The 16,792-nt window shown below is 41.3% G+C and overlaps 1 protein-coding gene and 1 long non-coding RNA gene across 11 annotated transcripts in view; one reads left to right on the top strand and one right to left on the bottom strand.

The window, feature by feature from the left end:
- The window catches only part of CPNE8 (copine 8), a 272,491-nt gene extending 259,581 nt beyond the window's left edge, over positions 1 to 12,910 (bottom strand). For 6 of the 7 annotated variants that reach the window (XM_086399952.1, XM_086399951.1, XM_086399953.1 and 3 more), the window contains exon 1: positions 12,204 to 12,355. Coding sequence is in view for 6 of the 7 variants with exons in the window: in XM_086399951.1 (XP_086256077.1) it covers positions 12,204 to 12,337 (134 nt within the window). In the remaining variant the exon portion in view is untranslated. Of the gene's footprint in view, positions 1 to 12,203; positions 12,375 to 12,777 lie in introns of those variants that run through there. The other variant, XM_086399950.1, reaches the window with a different exon arrangement.
- The window catches only part of LOC147371813 (uncharacterized), a 100,380-nt gene continuing 96,394 nt past the window's right edge, over positions 12,807 to 16,792 (top strand). For all 4 annotated transcript variants that reach the window (XR_015163773.1, XR_015163774.1, XR_015163775.1 and 1 more), the window contains exon 1: positions 12,807 to 12,943. This is a non-coding gene — a long non-coding RNA (uncharacterized LOC147371813). The remainder of the gene's footprint in view (positions 12,944 to 16,792) is intronic.

Here is a 16,792-nt window from a genome sequence, read left to right as displayed (position 1 = left end):
TAGACTGTGGATATGCTTCTCACTTGGTAGTCAGATTCTGTTTTTACCTTTGGCTCCTTTAGAACCCCCTGTATCCCCTTTGGCAGCACAGAGTACAGTTGTCAATGCCACTGGATCTTCTGTCCACCAGATCTTTCCTGCCTATATGTTACCCACAGTAAACTTCATAATAGAAACTTCATTTGCTTGCTCCTTTTTTCAGTCTCAAAATTCCTTCTCAGTTCGGAGGCTATTACTCAACATCTTCACCTCCTAACAGAGAGAAATGAACTAAACGGATATAGTTTGATGAAAGACTGAGTGATTTTTATTTTGTGCTTATGTCTATTTGCAATTATATGACAAACATTATTTTAACTCATGTAGCTGCATTAGCTTATGTAACCCTCAAAACAAATATAAGAGGTAGGGACTATTGTTATCTGCACTCTACAAATGAAGAAATTGGGAAACAAAGAGGTTCATGTGGTCTAGTTCCACACCCATGCTCCTCAAGAGTAAGCAAGCTGGCTATTGTTATAAAACAGGCTAACAAATGAATAAAACTTCTTTGAGAGGAATTGTTTTTCTTCTCTGACTTGACTAAAATCAAGTGAGGAATTCAGGTTTCTGACTGTTATGCCACAAACAGCATACCTAAAAAGGCACAGCTTTAGCATCCTCTCTCATGGGGCCCTGCTTTGTGAATTGCTTCTAGATGTACATTCTCGACATCACAAGGCTGTTTTGAACATTTCAAGTGCTAATATATATATATATTAGCATTAATATATCTATATATGTACATATACACATACATACATACATGCAGGGTGGACCAAACTACTGACAGAACATGAGCAAAGCTTTTCTCTGCTGAGATATACCTAGGCAACTCCCACATTGTACTTATTTTCCTAGCTCAGATCATTTGAAACACTACTTACATGCTAACATCAAACATCTTGTCTGACAAAAGAATGGTAAAGTGTGTCTAAGAAATAAACCAATATGGACTGGGGTGGAGCTGCCAATTGTGTTTGAGCACTTTGATTCTCTTTCACCAAAGATTTCATAACAGTATCAGCATCTGTTTCAAACTAGACCATTTCTCACTGGCCCAATCAGATTCTGTCTCTTCAAATCTCAATTTTCTTCCCCCAGTGGTCAGTGAATCACTAAATGAGCTGGAACTGTAACACCTAAATTTGCAAAGTACATTCCACTAGTAGATGGAGAAACAAAAAACTCTTCAAAGTAAAGAAGAATAAGAATACAGAAAGGACCACATAAAAAGGAGAAGAAAGGAAAAAGTATACAAAATTTCAATCATCTTCTTATTTCACTCACAAGAGTCCCTTGGACTGCAAGGAGATCCAACCAGTCCATTCTAAAGGAGATCAGCCCTGGGTGTTCTTTGGAAGGAATTGTGCTAAAGCTGAAACTCCAGTACTTTGGCCACCTCACGTGAAGAGCTGACTCATTGGAAAAGACTGATGTGGGAGGGATTGGGGGCAGGAGGAGAAGGGGACGACAGAGGATGAGATGGCTGGATGGCATCACCGACTCTTTGGACATGAGTCTAAGTGAACTCCGGGAGCTGGTGATGGACAGGGAGGCCTGGAGTGCTGCGGTTCATGGGTCTCAAAGAGTCGGACACGACTGAGCGACTGAACTGAACTGATACTTGCAGGCGGCCAAAATTTTCATAGATTATAAAAGACCACACAACCCCACTTATAGTAAAGAGTAAAACCAGAGACAGAGCCAAACTTGATATCACCATCTCTAATAGTGACAATCTAACAAAAGCAATAATTTCCCCCTGTATATGCTGTATGTTTTATAAAAGGCCTATAAACAGTGATGTGCAAATATCTTTAACCACAGGTTTTCCCCAAAAAAGCTAAATGCATGTACATGCTGTGTGTACATAATTTATTATAAATTTTATTGATATAAAGTATGTGTAGATGAGCACACAATTTACAAATAATAATATATATAATACTTTTCTTATAAATTCTGTGGAGCCAACTGATTCCCACAGAATGTCTTATGTGTAGACAACAACAAAACAATAACTCAAACTCTGATTTGCAGTGTTTGTCACTTATAAATATTCCCACTATGGTCAATTTCAAGCCACCAATCGTGATGTCACTGAACATGGACTGAAGTGAGATGAGCAGTAGCACACGAATGCATAATATTCTCAACCCACAGATTAAAAAAGTAGAGCAAAGATGATAGCAAAGAATCTAGATGTCTAACAAAATGTAGTTACTAAAACAGAAAGTAATAACTTTTGAGTATGCCTTAACTTTGTTTTACTGTAATCTATTTAACTTTAGGCTTATATAACTTACATTTTTACAATCATTTTGTTTAACTGCTGCTGCTGCTGCTGCTAAGTCGCTTCAGTCGTGTCCGACTCTGTGCAACCCCATAGACAGCAGCCCATCAGGCTCTGCCATCCCTGGGATTCTCCAGGCAAGAACACTGGAGTGGGTTGCCATTTCCTTCTCCAATGCATGAAAGTGAAAAGTGAAAGTGAAGTCGCTCAGTCGCGTCTGACTCGTGGCGACCCCATGGACTGCAGCCTACCAGGCTCCTCCATCCATGGGATTTTCTAGGCAAGAGTACTTGGAGTGGCTTGCCATTGCCTTCTCCGTTTGTTTAACTACCAGCACATAAATTATTTCAATCCCATTAAAGCAGTTGCAGCATGTCATTGAAAAGAATATTTCTAACACCCTATTGAGGAAGGTATTGTTAACTAAAAACATGCGCAACCTAAAAGTTGAGAGTTAAGTTTTATTCAGTGGGAATGTTAGAACTCGAGCTTGGGAGACAGGGAGTTGACTCTTGAATTCATAATTCTCACCTAAAAAGGCCTCCTGCATAAGACTGGTATATAAAGAGAACTGCTGACTTTCAAACTCACCTTAGAGCAGTGCTCTGAAACAGGGAAAGACCAACACCAGGACAAGAAGATGACATCATAAGTAGACAATTGAACCGAGATCCTAGACCTGACCTGTATGATTGTTCATTATGTTTTCTTCTTGTTCTCTTGGACTCTTGCATGTAAATCAATTTTTTTTTTTTTATCATTGGCAAAATCTTATGCAAATTTTAGAAATCAATCAAATTGTTCGGTTGTGGTCAATTACCTGCGTCCATTACCTCTGGTTTACCTTGGTGGGTTTCTCCCCTCCAAAGTTCTGATTGGATGGCTCTTAGAAAGTTTATTTTAGAAGAAAGGAATTACAGTTTTCGGCTTGGGCTACTATCACTAGATGCGACTCACTTACTTGCCCAGTCAAACACACTTATTCTAAGCCTGGCCATAAATATGAATTTTCCCTTAAGATTATTCTAGTTCAGTCAGAACAACATACTAAATTCCACTAAAAAAACAAAACAAAACAATGTAAACTCTAGACTTTTAGGAGGGACACTTCCTCAGTTATGGGATGGCTTTATCTGCTAACACCAGGCTATGGTCACCTAAGCCTAAAGGCTCCCCCTATGCTTAGAACAATTAAACCATACCAAAGAAAATCAACTTAATAAAACTAGAAAATTAGGCTGGGTATTTTATGAAAACTGCCAGTGTACTATGTCCTTCAAGACAGTGATTGATATGGAATAGATTGGCTTAGAAGACTAGAAATAAGCTGGCTGGCAACTAATGGGACTCAATGGCTTTGTGCATCCAATTTATGACCCTGGCTTCTGCCAAGAGGGCCAGGAAGGTATACTTTAGGATGCCCTTAGGCTCAAGGCCATTTATGTACAACTTAGATGTAACTCCAGCAAATTTACCACCAATATGAGCCTGAAGAACCAAGAGATCTGTATTTCACTGGTATGATCATTTAGCAGCTACTTTTGCACCTTCTTTACAATGTGAGAAAACATTATTTCTCACATTGAAGCCTTAAGAGAATTCACTCAAAAGGCCTTAAATGATAGCAGCCAGGCTATTAGCCTACTAAATTCTGAGTCTCTATGTGGAGAAAAGCCGTATTACAAAATCGTATGGCCCTTGATATCCTTAGCACATCTCAAGGAGGCAACAGTGCTATAATTCAACTAAATGTTATGTTTTCATACCAGATGAATCCTCTAATATAACACATTTAATGACTCACAGGAAAAATTATATTGCTGCCTTAGATGATCCACTTTCTAGCCTTGGTGATCTTTTAGGAAGACAGTTTGGTGTCGGAAGCTCATGGTTTGAACCCCTACTTGTAACTTTAACAAGTTATTAGCTATATTGCTTGTAATCTGTTTATTTCATAAGATTGTTGTCTCTTGTATTAGATGATGTATAACCAGGCCCCAGCCAAATTAATGACAGTTAAACAGCTTGAAGAAACAGGTCACGTTTATAATGTAGAATAACTGTAATATTCTACATTACAATTATTGTGTGATTACACTACAATTGTGTGATTCTAGGTATAGGAAGAAACAACAAGGGAAATATCTCCTGGATCCTATTAAGTTAGAAGATAGAGGATTCAGAGAATCTTTTTATTATCCATCAATGGGACTAATCCAGAAATTAACACCTGGAATGACTTACCAACAAAAAATTTCCACCTGACCTAAGATCAGTCTCCCAACACCATGGGACAAAAGAAACAATGGTTATGAAATATCTCCCAATATGGTCGAATTTCCAACCATGGGGAGAGACTATGAAATGAAATGTTTTCTCCTCTATGCTCTACCAGTAAAAAAGTTTTTTCCAAATGCAAATTTCTGAGCTCAGGTGAAAGAAAGTCAGTTATTTGAAAGCCATCAGCTACTTCCTCCCCAGTGAGCACACAGGAGCTAGGGGGAAGTGAGAGGCAGGTGACCATCTGCCACATTCACCATCTTTTACAGTATACAAGGAACTAGTATGTGAATAATAAAGAAAGCAGGATTGGCCCCAGAGAGCTAGATGCATATGAATGAAATGATTTCACAAGCCGATGCTTGCAGCTTCCCATATATAGAAGATCACTAAATCTCTTTATTTAGAAGATCTCTAAATCTCTGGCATTATGTACTTCCCTGGTGGCTCAGACAGTAAAAGCATCTGCCTACAATGTGGGAGACCTGGGTTTGATCCCTGTGTTGGGAAGATCCCTTGGAGAAGGAAATGGCAGCCCACTCCAGTATTGTTGCCTGGAAAATCCCATGAACAGAGGAACCTGGCAGGCTGCAGTCCATGGGGTCGCAAAGAGACACAACTGAGCGACTTCACTTTCACTTTCACTAAATCTCTTCCTATACATAAAAGATCACTTTATCTCATTAGATCACGAAATCTCTTTAGATTTAACCTCTAAATCTCTTGAAAGATTTAACTTTCTCTTAATTAACAGTAATCTTTTAATATTCAGATTACCTGCCCCTCCTGTATATACCTTGGCTCCTCCCCTGCTTCCTCTGAGTCAGTGTCTCTCAGGGTCACCTGAGATACTGTCTCCCAGGCTTGAGTCCTAGCATTCTCACCAAATAAAACCTAACTCTCAACTTTTAGGTTGCATGTGTGTCTTTTTTAATCGACAGTATTGTTCATCCAAACCAAGTAACTATAGTCATAGAGACATAAACTCATCAAACTAGTAAATTAACACTTTTGGTGTAGAGAGAAATAGTAAAAGAAAAAAAAAAAAAACAGTCTGATAAAAAACTTCCAAAGACAATCCATAAGCTTTATGTAATATGAGGTGTCTGACAAAGAAGATATACAGATGACCAACAAATAGATGAAAATATGCTCAACATCACATATTAGAGAAAAGCAAATCAAAATTACAACGAGGTATCACCTCTTACCAGTCAGAATGGCCATCATCAAAAAATCTACAAACAATAAATGCTAGAGAGGATGAAGAAAAGGGAATCCTTCTGCACTACTGTTAGGAAGGTAAACTGATACAACACTATGGAGTACAATATGGATTTCTTAAAATACTAGGAATAAAACTACCATATGACCTAGCAATCCCACTCCTGAGCATATACCCGGAGAAAACCATAATTCAAAAAGATACATGTACCCCAATGTTCATAGCAGCACTATTTACAATAGCCAGGACATGGAAGCAACCTATATATCCATCAACAGATGAATGGATAAAAGAGTTGTGGTACACAATAGAATATCATGCAGCCAGCAGAGGAACAAATTTGAGTCAGTGGTAGTGAGGTGGCTGAACCTACAGCCTGTTGTACAGAGTGAAGTAAATCAGAAAGAGAAACACAAATATACATTAACACATATATGTGGAATCTAGAAAAATGGTGCTGATGAACCTATTGCACGGCAGGTGTAAAGAACAGACTTGTGGACACAGTGGGGAAAGGAAAGAGTGGGACGAACTGAGAGAATAGCACTGACAAATATACTACCGTGTGTAGAATAGATGTTAGAGGGAAGCAGCCGTATAATATAGGGGACTAAGTTCCATGCTCTCTGGTGATTCAAGTTGTTGTATAACAGAAACCAACATAACATTGTAAAGCAATTATCTTCCAATTAAAACATATGTATATATGAGGTGTCTGAGAAGAATGCAGTGCCAAGAGAGCCTGACATCTTGTCAGCTTGCTGGGGCGTGTGGTACAAGTTGAGAATGAATCACTAATGACACTATACAAAGCAAACAGAAACTTCTGACTACTAGGTTCAGTGTTGATTTATTCACAGATTTGTTCATTCCACCAATATTTTTTTTTAGTTTAATGTGTGTAGCCAGCACATGGTAAACATGCTAAAGGTACAGATTCCTGGGCCGTAGTTCCAGGCATTTTCATTCAGTAGATCTAGTTTGGAATCTGAGTCTATATTTTAACAAGCAAACCTCTATCCCATGCCAGATGATTCATTCAGAGAATTACAGAATCTAGCATTTATTGACTACTTATTCTGTGCCAAGTTCAGAATGCACAGACAGGAAAGAGACAAAACTTGTCCCCAAGAAGACTACATAGACCAGTAATTATAACCATGATATTGGTACATATTAGTTGCTTTGAATACTTAGTTGCTGAGTCATGTCCGACTCTTTGCAACCCACGGATTGTAGCCTGCCAGGCTCCTCTGCCCATGAGATTTCCCAGGCAAGAATACTGGAGCAGGCTGCCATTTCCAGCTGCACTGAGAATATAGCAAAATACAGCTTGGGAGAGGATCGTGATAGAAAATTATGTTATATCTGAGTCTGGAAGAAGGAGACAATGCTAATCAAGAAAGGAAGAGAGTGGAGGAAGGGACATTCAGGTCAGAGAAAAGCATGTGCACAGCCACACACGCAAAGACAGTTTGGTTCAACAGGATAACAGAACATGCTTTGGGACTGTACCTCTTAGTACTGTTCTGTAGTCAACTTTTATCTGGCACCAACTTTTGCATATACTAAGCACATAGATGTCAGGCTATTGTGAAATGGAATATTTCCTGCTGTATCAACTAATAAGGATATCACAGCAATCTGTGATTCTGGCCCTCCAAATGTGAATTTCTGAGCCCAGAGGGCACCCAAGAAAAACAATCCGGCGGCCATCAGCCAGTTCCCCTGGTGAGCACCTTGTCCCAGATAGCTGGGATGCATATGAAAGGAATAATTTCAGTAAGCGCAGACTCTTGCATCTTCCCATACATAGAAAAGTGCTAAATTCCTTAACTTGGGATATCTGGTTTTCCCTAATTAACAATAATCTTTTGATGTTCAGACTACCTTCCTCTTGTTGCAAACTTTCATATAACCTGACTCCTCCCTGTGCCTCCTAGGAGCAGTTTTCTTAGAGTCACTTAAGCTGTCTCCTGGGCTTGAAGTCCTAAAAATTCCTACCAAATAAAACATAACTCTCAACTAGTAGGTTGTGACTATTTTTTAAGTCGACACTATGTTCAGTCATAGAGCTTATGTGAGGAGTAGTGGGAGATTAGGCAAGACAGCTAAAGCCAGGTCTGCTGTTGCTGCTAAGTCGCTTCAGGCGTGTCCTACTCTGTGTGACCCCGTAGACGGCAGCCCACCAGGCTCTTCCGTCCCTGGGATTCTCCAGACAAGAATACTGGAGTGGGTTGCCATTTCCTTCTCCAATGCATTAAAGTGAGAAGTGAAAGTGAAGTCGCTGAGTGACATCCGACTCTTAGCAACCCCACGGACTGTAGCCTACCAGGCTCCTTCGTCCATGGGATTTTCCAGGCAAGAGTACTGGAGTGGGGTGCCATTGTCTTCTCCTAAAGCCAGGTCAGGAAGTGCTTTTTAGAACTCCTAGTACAAAATAGAATTCCTAGTACAAAATAGAATTCCTAGTGAAAAAGTTGGCCTAAAGCTCAACATTCAGAAAACAAAGATCATGGCATCCTGTCCCATCACTTCATGGCAAATAGATGGGGAAACAGTGGAAACAGTGTCAGACTTTATTTTTGGGGGCTCCAAAATCACTACAGATGGTAACTGCAGCCATGAAATTAAAAGACGCTTACTCCTTGGAAGGAAATTTATGACCAACCTAGATAGCATATTCAAAAGCAGAGACATTACTTTGCCAACAAAGTTCCGGCTAGTCAAGGCTATGGTTTTCCTGTGGTCATATATGGATGTGAGAGTTGGACTGTGAAGAAGGCTGAGCGCCGAAGAATTGATGCTTTTGAACTGTGGTGTTGGAGAAGACTCTTGAGAGTCCCTTGGACTGCAAGGAGATCCAACCAGTCCATTCTGAAGGAGATCAGCCCTGGGATTTCTTTGGAGGGAATGATGCTGAAGCTGAAACTCCAGTACTTTGGCCACCTCATGCGAAGAGTTGACTCATTGGAAAAGACTCTGATGCTGGGAGGGATTGGGGGCAGGAGGAGAAGGGGACGACAGAGGATGAGATGGCTGGATGGCATCACTGACTCGATGGACGTGAGTCTGAGTGAACTCCGGGAGTTAGGGACGGACAGGGAGGCCTGGCGTGCTGCGATTCATGGGGTCGCGAAGAGTCGGACACGACTGAGCGACTGAACTGAACTGAACTGAGTACAAAATAGGCACTCATTACTTTCCACTTTGTATTCTTCCTTCCACACTAGATTTTAAAATTAATTTTATTACCATTATAGGATTATTGCTTCAATAAGATTCATTTGTGATATCTAATCTACAAAGTCTAGAAATATAGACTGCTATCCCTGCTTTTATACTTGATAAGCCAGTTTCTCACTGGCTTATCAAAATGACATGACAATAACAAAATCATCAAAACAATGTGTAAGAAACAGTGCAACAAACCAAGGTCTCAGGGAAAACAGTTAATTACTGTGTATTACTTTTCCCATTGTTTTTACCTTTATTTTATATTAATCTGTTTTCAGAATAAAACAGGAATGTTGTTTTATGTTTCTAAGGTTGTGTCGTTTCATCTATAGACATTTTAATTAGGTAACCCAATAATTTAAAAATCTTTAAATTTACAAATTAACACAAAATTTAAAAATGAATGCAAGAAGAGCTGAATAATGAGTAGAAGTTAAGTTAAAGAGTTGGAGCTTTATCTCTGCATAAATATAGCTAGAAAATATTTGTCACTTTAACACACCAACTTTGTAGCTACTACAGAAACTCCACTGCTCTTTTTCTCATAAAACCATGTCATCTGTCTTGTCTTCACTCATGCCCCATTTCCTCTTTGTAGCACATTCCAAGTACTCTGTTTCACAATGATATGTTCCATTCCTCTTCATGAACCTCATCTTTGGATTTAGTCCTATGTAATTATGTGTTATATAATATTTATCTCCCAAGAAGATTTCACTTTTTTAGAGAACTTCTCATGCATTTCTCATGGAACATGGCATAGTGCTAAGCATTAAAGACACTCAAACACTTCCTTAAGTGAATAGACTAAATGATTTCCACAAATTATATTTTACTTCAAGCTTCAATTGTTGATTTTCTCACCTCACTCAAAATGAAGATGCAAACATCATAAAGCTTTTAAAAAATCTTAGGCTGGGCACAATGAAAGGAGGTTATCAAAAAGGTCATCAGCAAATCATCAGAAGCCTTCAATATAAAAAAGCAAGGTGATTCCTTGCTCTGCTTGCCCATGGTAAGGCTAAGGGACCTACAACTGTGCCTTGCTGCTAGATAAAATCCCCACAGGCAATCTAGGAAATATGCTCTTTATATATATATCAAAGAAGAAAGAGAAAGAAAGAACAGATATCCTGAGGCTGCCTCTATCTGTGTCTTCTTTAACCAATTTATTGAAGTTCAAAAGAGAAGGACTATTTACAGAATTCCATAGTTGAACCATATGCAATATACTGATTCAATAAATACTATTTCCAATATCATAATAATAGCTAATATTTTTAACCCTTTCTTTCATGTCTACATTGTCAGTGTTTTTCAGATATCATCTTATTAAACTCTGATAACACCCTATATAAGATAAATGCCCAAATTATCTTCATTTTAGACATCAGAATATATATAAAGCCAGAATGTATAACCAGATCTCTTATGCCAAAGCCCCAGGGACACCATCATCTATCATCACAAGATTCAATTATCAATAAGATAAGTACTACAAGTATTTGGGTTCTCTTCCAAAACTTTTTTATTTGAACATGAAAAATTAAAAACAATACATGAAATCAATGGTATCAAAAAAAGGGGGTGAAACAAGGGGATCTTCAGGTTCTGAGGTAGCAAGCTGAAAGAAACTGGATTAAAGCCAGTTGACCAGGATTGCCAGCACCACAGCAAACAAGCATCAGAGGCGGGAGAGAGAGCGGTTAAATATGGACCTTATTGGCAGGAAGACTAAAGTATCATTTCCCCACAACCCCTAAAAAGTTTATAGGCAACTCAGACTTGACTGACATTTGTATTCATTCCTCATACAGGCCACATGCCATTCAGATTTATAGGATTTCAGCAGAAAATAAGAACTCTAGAAAATGCTGTTATTGTAGGACTTCAGGCTACGCATTCATTACCTGTTAAATACTGATAACCTCCCCCTAGCATCCAAAGCCAGCTTCAGAAAAGAGAAAAAGATCTAGAAATTAATGTCTAAGAAGAATTTTCCATACAGTTTCACTTGTTCAACTGACAGAAATCTCAGGCAGCATTTAGCTATCACTATCAGCATTAGTGTTCAATGGTCTGAAGTCGGCCTTAAGAAATCATTCTTCTGGCTTTCAGGTTTACTCTTGTGACAATGCAAAATTAAATATCACTAGATTGATAGTATTTTAAGCCTAGGTGCTTATTTACATCGATACTTAACCATGTTTATTAGATTTCTTCAAGATTTCTTCCTTTTTTTTTTTTTTTTCCTTAAAAAAAAGGAAGGAAAGGATTTGAGGGCTTTAAAAACAAGTGAAAAGTGTTCAGGTTAAGAGTTTTCCACTGAGAAAGATCAAAGGCTGCAAACATGGGAGTGGGCTCCATTCAGTGTTGTCATCTTAAAATCATCTGCGATATAGCAATTACGCTACTTTATTTACAAGCAAACTGACCCAAAGAACGTCAGCCAAAGGAGTTTGAAATGTACAGCAGAGTGTAGGTTTTTACAGGCACTCAAATGTATCCACTTGCAGGCACAAAGTCGTGACTTCCCACAGTTTAGGTAAGGCTGCGGTGGAAATCTCTACGTAGTAGGTCAAAGGCAAAAAGGCTCCCCCGGGGGAGGTGAGGGCGAGGAGGCGGGGAAGCAAGCTGGATGGCTCCAGGAAGTGGGTGGGAAGGAAGCTGCCCGGTTTGGAGCCAACTGTGCCAACCTCAGGTTTGCATAGCCTAGCAGAGGGAATCCTGGGCCACTGCGCGCATTGGCCACAAGCGCTTTGGCAATGCTATGCCCTTCGATTCCTGTCATCACCCAACCCCACGGCTCGAGTTTGGGACGTGAAAAAGGGCTCGTAAAGTGGGCGGCGGCCGGGGGTTCCCGCCGCTGAGTCACAGCCCAGCCAACTTTTACAGCATTTCCCAGAAAGAAAGTCTCAGTCCCATATCCCACTATTCGCTCCTAGTTCTGGCTCTTCGCTCTGCGACTCAACCCGGCGGTGACTCGAGACCCACGACTGAGCTATTTCCCACTCATGGCGCAACTTCTCACCCTCGCGGAGCCTCGGCGTACCCTGCGCGCTTCCAAACGCTACCGACCCAGTAGATGTGGGGGCAAAGGACGGAGGGGAAGGGCTGCGTCCTCACCTGCAAGATACGGACACCTCCACTCGCGTGGCCGGGATGGCCGTGCTCAGCTGGTTTAAATCCCCGAGGCCCGCGGAGCTGGTGTAGCGGCTGTCCATCTTGAGAGGCGCCGTAGAATTGTCTGGCACCCACATCCAGAGCTCTGGCCGACTGAGGGCTCCCAGCCCAGCTCTAGACAAACAGGGTTGGGGATTGAGGGTGGAGGCAGAGGAAGGAGGCGGAGGCAGTTCGCGGAAAGGGGGAGGCAGAGAAGAGGCGGATCTCAGGGTAAAGCCGCGAGGGAACAGGCCCGCAGAAGCTGAAGCTGCTGAGGAAGTGGCGCACGGGGCTTTCGGCTTCCCTGCCCCCTCAGCCCGAGCTGAGGACACTCCGCGATCCTTTACTCGCTCTAGGCTTCAGGCTCGGCGGAGCCACTGGGCAGCCTAGCGGGGTTGGGGGCATCAGACACAGACCCCAACCGTCTAGTAGAACAACCCCTGGCCGGCTTGGCAAGCGGTTTGTGTTTTATCTCCGCCTCTTTACACCCACGCCTGTTCCTAAATCCCGCGTCATAAACCCACCCCTTCCCATTTACCGGTGATCCTCATCTCGCCCTCGGAGTCCACGGAGGTCCTCCCCTACACTGTGCCCTACAGCAGATGAGCCGAATCCTCGCTTCTGGACTGCCCACTCTCGGCCACTTAAGGGTTGAGGACAATGAGACAGGCTTGGAGACGATCTCCAACCTTCTCCAAGCAGTGGTAAAGTAACAGATCAATATATGGAACAAGCCGAGAGCAGGGGAAACCTAAGGTGGAGCGAGGGGCGGGGAGGGGGTACTATTTGGAATTTAAGGGAGCAATCTGATTTCCCTCTTCCCTCAGTTCTTCGAAATAAGGGCGGGGGGTGCTAATGTCTATAATCCTTTTACCGTCTGGACTCTCCTGCGCCCCCTCGCTTCCAAATGGGTGGAAGTTACGCCCTAAAACCTGACAGTCACGACAAAATAGGACTCTCAACCGGTAAGACCTGAATGAAGCTGGACAGATAAAAACAGAACTAAGCTGGAGTGAGCGCCACCTTTGGGGAACTGTTTTCTGGGAAGGCCAGACTTGTACCAGTATGCAGAAGCTGCAAAAGGAGGTACCCGCCGCCCAGCTCCCTTGCCGCGATCTTTATTATAGGCATGTTCCCTCCTGCCTTGCCCGAGCGCCTGCTTGTCCCTGGACGGTTGCCACCAGGGGGAGACAGAGATCAGCACTCGGAGTATTGCAAAAGCAGGAGAGGGGCGGGGACTGGAGGAGGGACAATGAGTGTGGACATATCCATCTTCCTTTATAACACCAATAACTGAGTTACCAGCTGGCAAGACTGACTCAGGGGGCAAACCGTTTTCGTCGTTGAGGACCTGCCCTACGTTGTAATATTTTAATACAACTGGGAGCCACCTGACTAGAAAATCTATAGAGTTGCAGATGAGGATGTGTGGGTGCAGTCTTGAGGCTTTATGCTCCCAAGAATCCTTCCTACCTTCCATTCTTGGTTTCCTTTCCTTTCACCCCCCACCCCCACCCAGCACTTGTCACCCTTTAGTTAGTTAAAAGTTCTCTGTTCTTCTTTCCCTTTCCCTGTTTGGACATGCCCTAAAACTCTAGACATTTCCACTGTGCTACCAAAATTAGTTTTGGGAAAGAGATTTAAGTATATTTTTTTAAGCTAACCATACTCTTATAGAAGCCTATTGAAGAAATAAATGTAAGACCTGTTCTGTGTTTAGTAATCATGAAAACATGTTCTTGTAAAATTCTTAAAGCATCTTTTAAAGACATTTTAAGTATTTCAAGAAACGTAGGGTTTATTCTGTGAAAGTTCTTAAAGTTGGCTAGTTATCACTAGATAATCATATTCAGATGAACATCAATAATTCTAGAAGAAATGTAAACTGCCATTTTCTTGTTAGATAAAAGAATCATAGAATTTCATCTTTGATTTTTCTGTATGCATAAAGTTGTCCTGTCAGATTAGTTATTTAAAAACAATGCAAAGGTATTTATTGGACACATATAGGCCATAAGGGATGCTTGAAATTTGACTAAGTAATGATGGAGCCAAAGATGGAGAAGCTCTATACCATCAGCAAAAACAAGACCGGGAGCTGACTGTGGCTCAGATCATGAACTCCTTATTGCCAAATTCAGACTTAAATTGAAGAAAGTGGGGAAAACCACTAGACCATTCAGGTATGACCTAAATCAAATCCCTTAGGATTATACAGTAGAAGTGAGAAATTGATTCAAGGGATTAGATCTGATAGACAGAGTGCCTGATGAACTATGGATGGAAGTTCATGAAATTGTACAGGAAACAGGGATCACGAACCATCCCCAAGAAAAAGAAATGCAAAAAAGCAAAATGGCTGTCTGAGGAGGCCTTACAAATAACTGTGACAAGAAGAGAAGTGAAAGGCACAGGAAAAAAGGAAAGCTATACCTATTTGAATGCAGAGTTCCAAAGAATAGCAAGGAGAGATAAGAAAGCCTTCCTCAATGATCAGTGCAAAGAAATAGAGGAAAATAATAGAATGGAAAAGACTAGAGATCTCTTCAAGAAAATTAGACATACCAAGGAAACATTTCATGCAAAGATGGGCTCAATAAAGGACAGGAATGGTATGGACCTAGCAGAAGCAGAAGATATTAAGAAGAGGTGGCAAGAATACATGGAAGGACTGTACAAAAAAGATATTCATGACCCAGATAATCACGATAGTGTGGTCATTCACCTAGAGTCAGACATCCTGGAATGTGAAGTCAAGTGGGCCTTAGAAAGCATCACTACGAACAAAGCTAGTGGAGGTGATGAAATTCCAGTTGAGCTATTTCAAATCCTGAAAGATGATGCTGTGAAAGTGTTGCACTCAATATGTCAACAAATTTGGAAAACTCAGCAGTGGCCACAGGACTGGAAAAGGTCAGTGTTCATTCCAATCCCAAAGAAAGACAGTGCCAAAGAATGCTCAAACTACCACACAATTGCACTCATCTCACACACTAGTAAAGTAATGCTCAAAATTCTCCAAGCCAGGTTTCAGCAATATGTGAACTGTGAACTTCCAGATGTTCAAGCTGGTTTTAGAAAAGGCGGAGGAACCAGAGATCAAATTACCAACATCCTCTGAATCATTGAAAAAGCAAGAGAATTCCAGAAAAACAGCCATTTCTGCTTTATTGATTATGCCAAAACCTTTGACTGTGTGTATCACAAGAAAGTGTGGAAAATTCTGAAAGAGATGGGAATACCAGACCACCTGACCTGCCTCTTGATAAATCTGTATGCAGGTCGGGAAGCAACAGTTAGAACTGGACATGGAACAACAGACTGGTTCCTAATTGGGAAAGGAGTATGTCAAGGCTATATATTGTCACCCTGCTTATTTAACTTATATGCAGAGTACATCATGAGAAATGCTGGGCTGGATGAAGCACAAGCTGGAATCAAGATTGCCAGGAGAAATATCAATAACCTCAGATATGCAGATGACACCACCCTTATGGCAGAAAGTGAAGAACAACTAAAGAGCCTCTTGATGAAAGTGAAAGAGGAGAGTGAAAAAGTTGACTTAGAGTTCAACATTCAGAAAACGAAGATCATGGCATCCGGTCCCATCACTTCATGGCAAATAGATGGGGAAACAGTGGAACAGTGGCTGACTTTATTTTTGGGGGCTCCAAAGTCACTGCAGATGGTGACTGCAGCCATGAAATTAAAAGATGCTTACTTCTTGGAACGAAAGTTATGACCAACCTAGATGGAATATTAAAAAGCAGAGACATTACTTTGCCAACAAAGGTCCATCTAGTCAAGGCTATGGTTTTTCCATTAGTCATGTATGGACATGAGAGTTGGACTATAAAGAAAGCTGAATGCAGAAGAATTGATGCTTTTGCACTGTGATGTTGGAGAAGACTCTTGAGAGTCTCTTGGACTGCAAGCAGACCCTACCTGTCCATCCTAAAGGAGATCCATCCTGAGTGTCCATTGGAAGGACTGATGTTGAAGCTGAAACTCCAATACTTTGGCCACCTGATTCGAAGAGCTGACTCATTGGAAAAGACCCTGATGCTGGGAAAGATTGAGGGCAGAAGGAGAAGGGGATGGCAGAGGATGAGATGGTTGGATGGCATCACTGACTCAATGGACATGGGTTTGGGTGAACTCTGGGAGTTGGTGATGGACAGGGAGTCCTGCCATGCTGCAGTCCATGGAGTCACAAAGAATCGGACATGACAGAGACTGAACTACTGAACTGAATTGAACTGAACTAAATGATGGAGTTAAGAAGATGTGATTCAGGTGCTGTGTGGCCAGCAACTGTTGAATGTGTCAAAATTGCTTTGCTACATTGAGTTAAAATGAGAGCTGAACACTCAGGTGAAAAGTACAAGAGGCTTTTGAAGCTATGGTGAAGAAATAGGATTGCTGAGCTTGGAGTCAATGGGTTAGAGTTAGAGTTGAATCCAAGGATATGGGTGAACACTCCAGGGAAAAAAGGAGAAAGAAATATGAAAATAAGAATCAAGTAGGATGAGTATCTGCCCTGGATGAAAGAC

Source organism: Bos grunniens, chromosome 5, assembly GCF_055505025.1.
Source record: "Bos grunniens cultivar Pamir isolate PY7600 chromosome 5, Bosgru_T2T1.0, whole genome shotgun sequence".
In the NCBI taxonomy this organism is placed as follows: domain Eukaryota; kingdom Metazoa; phylum Chordata; class Mammalia; order Artiodactyla; family Bovidae; genus Bos; species Bos grunniens.
This window is presented reverse-complemented; position numbering and strand designations above follow the sequence as displayed.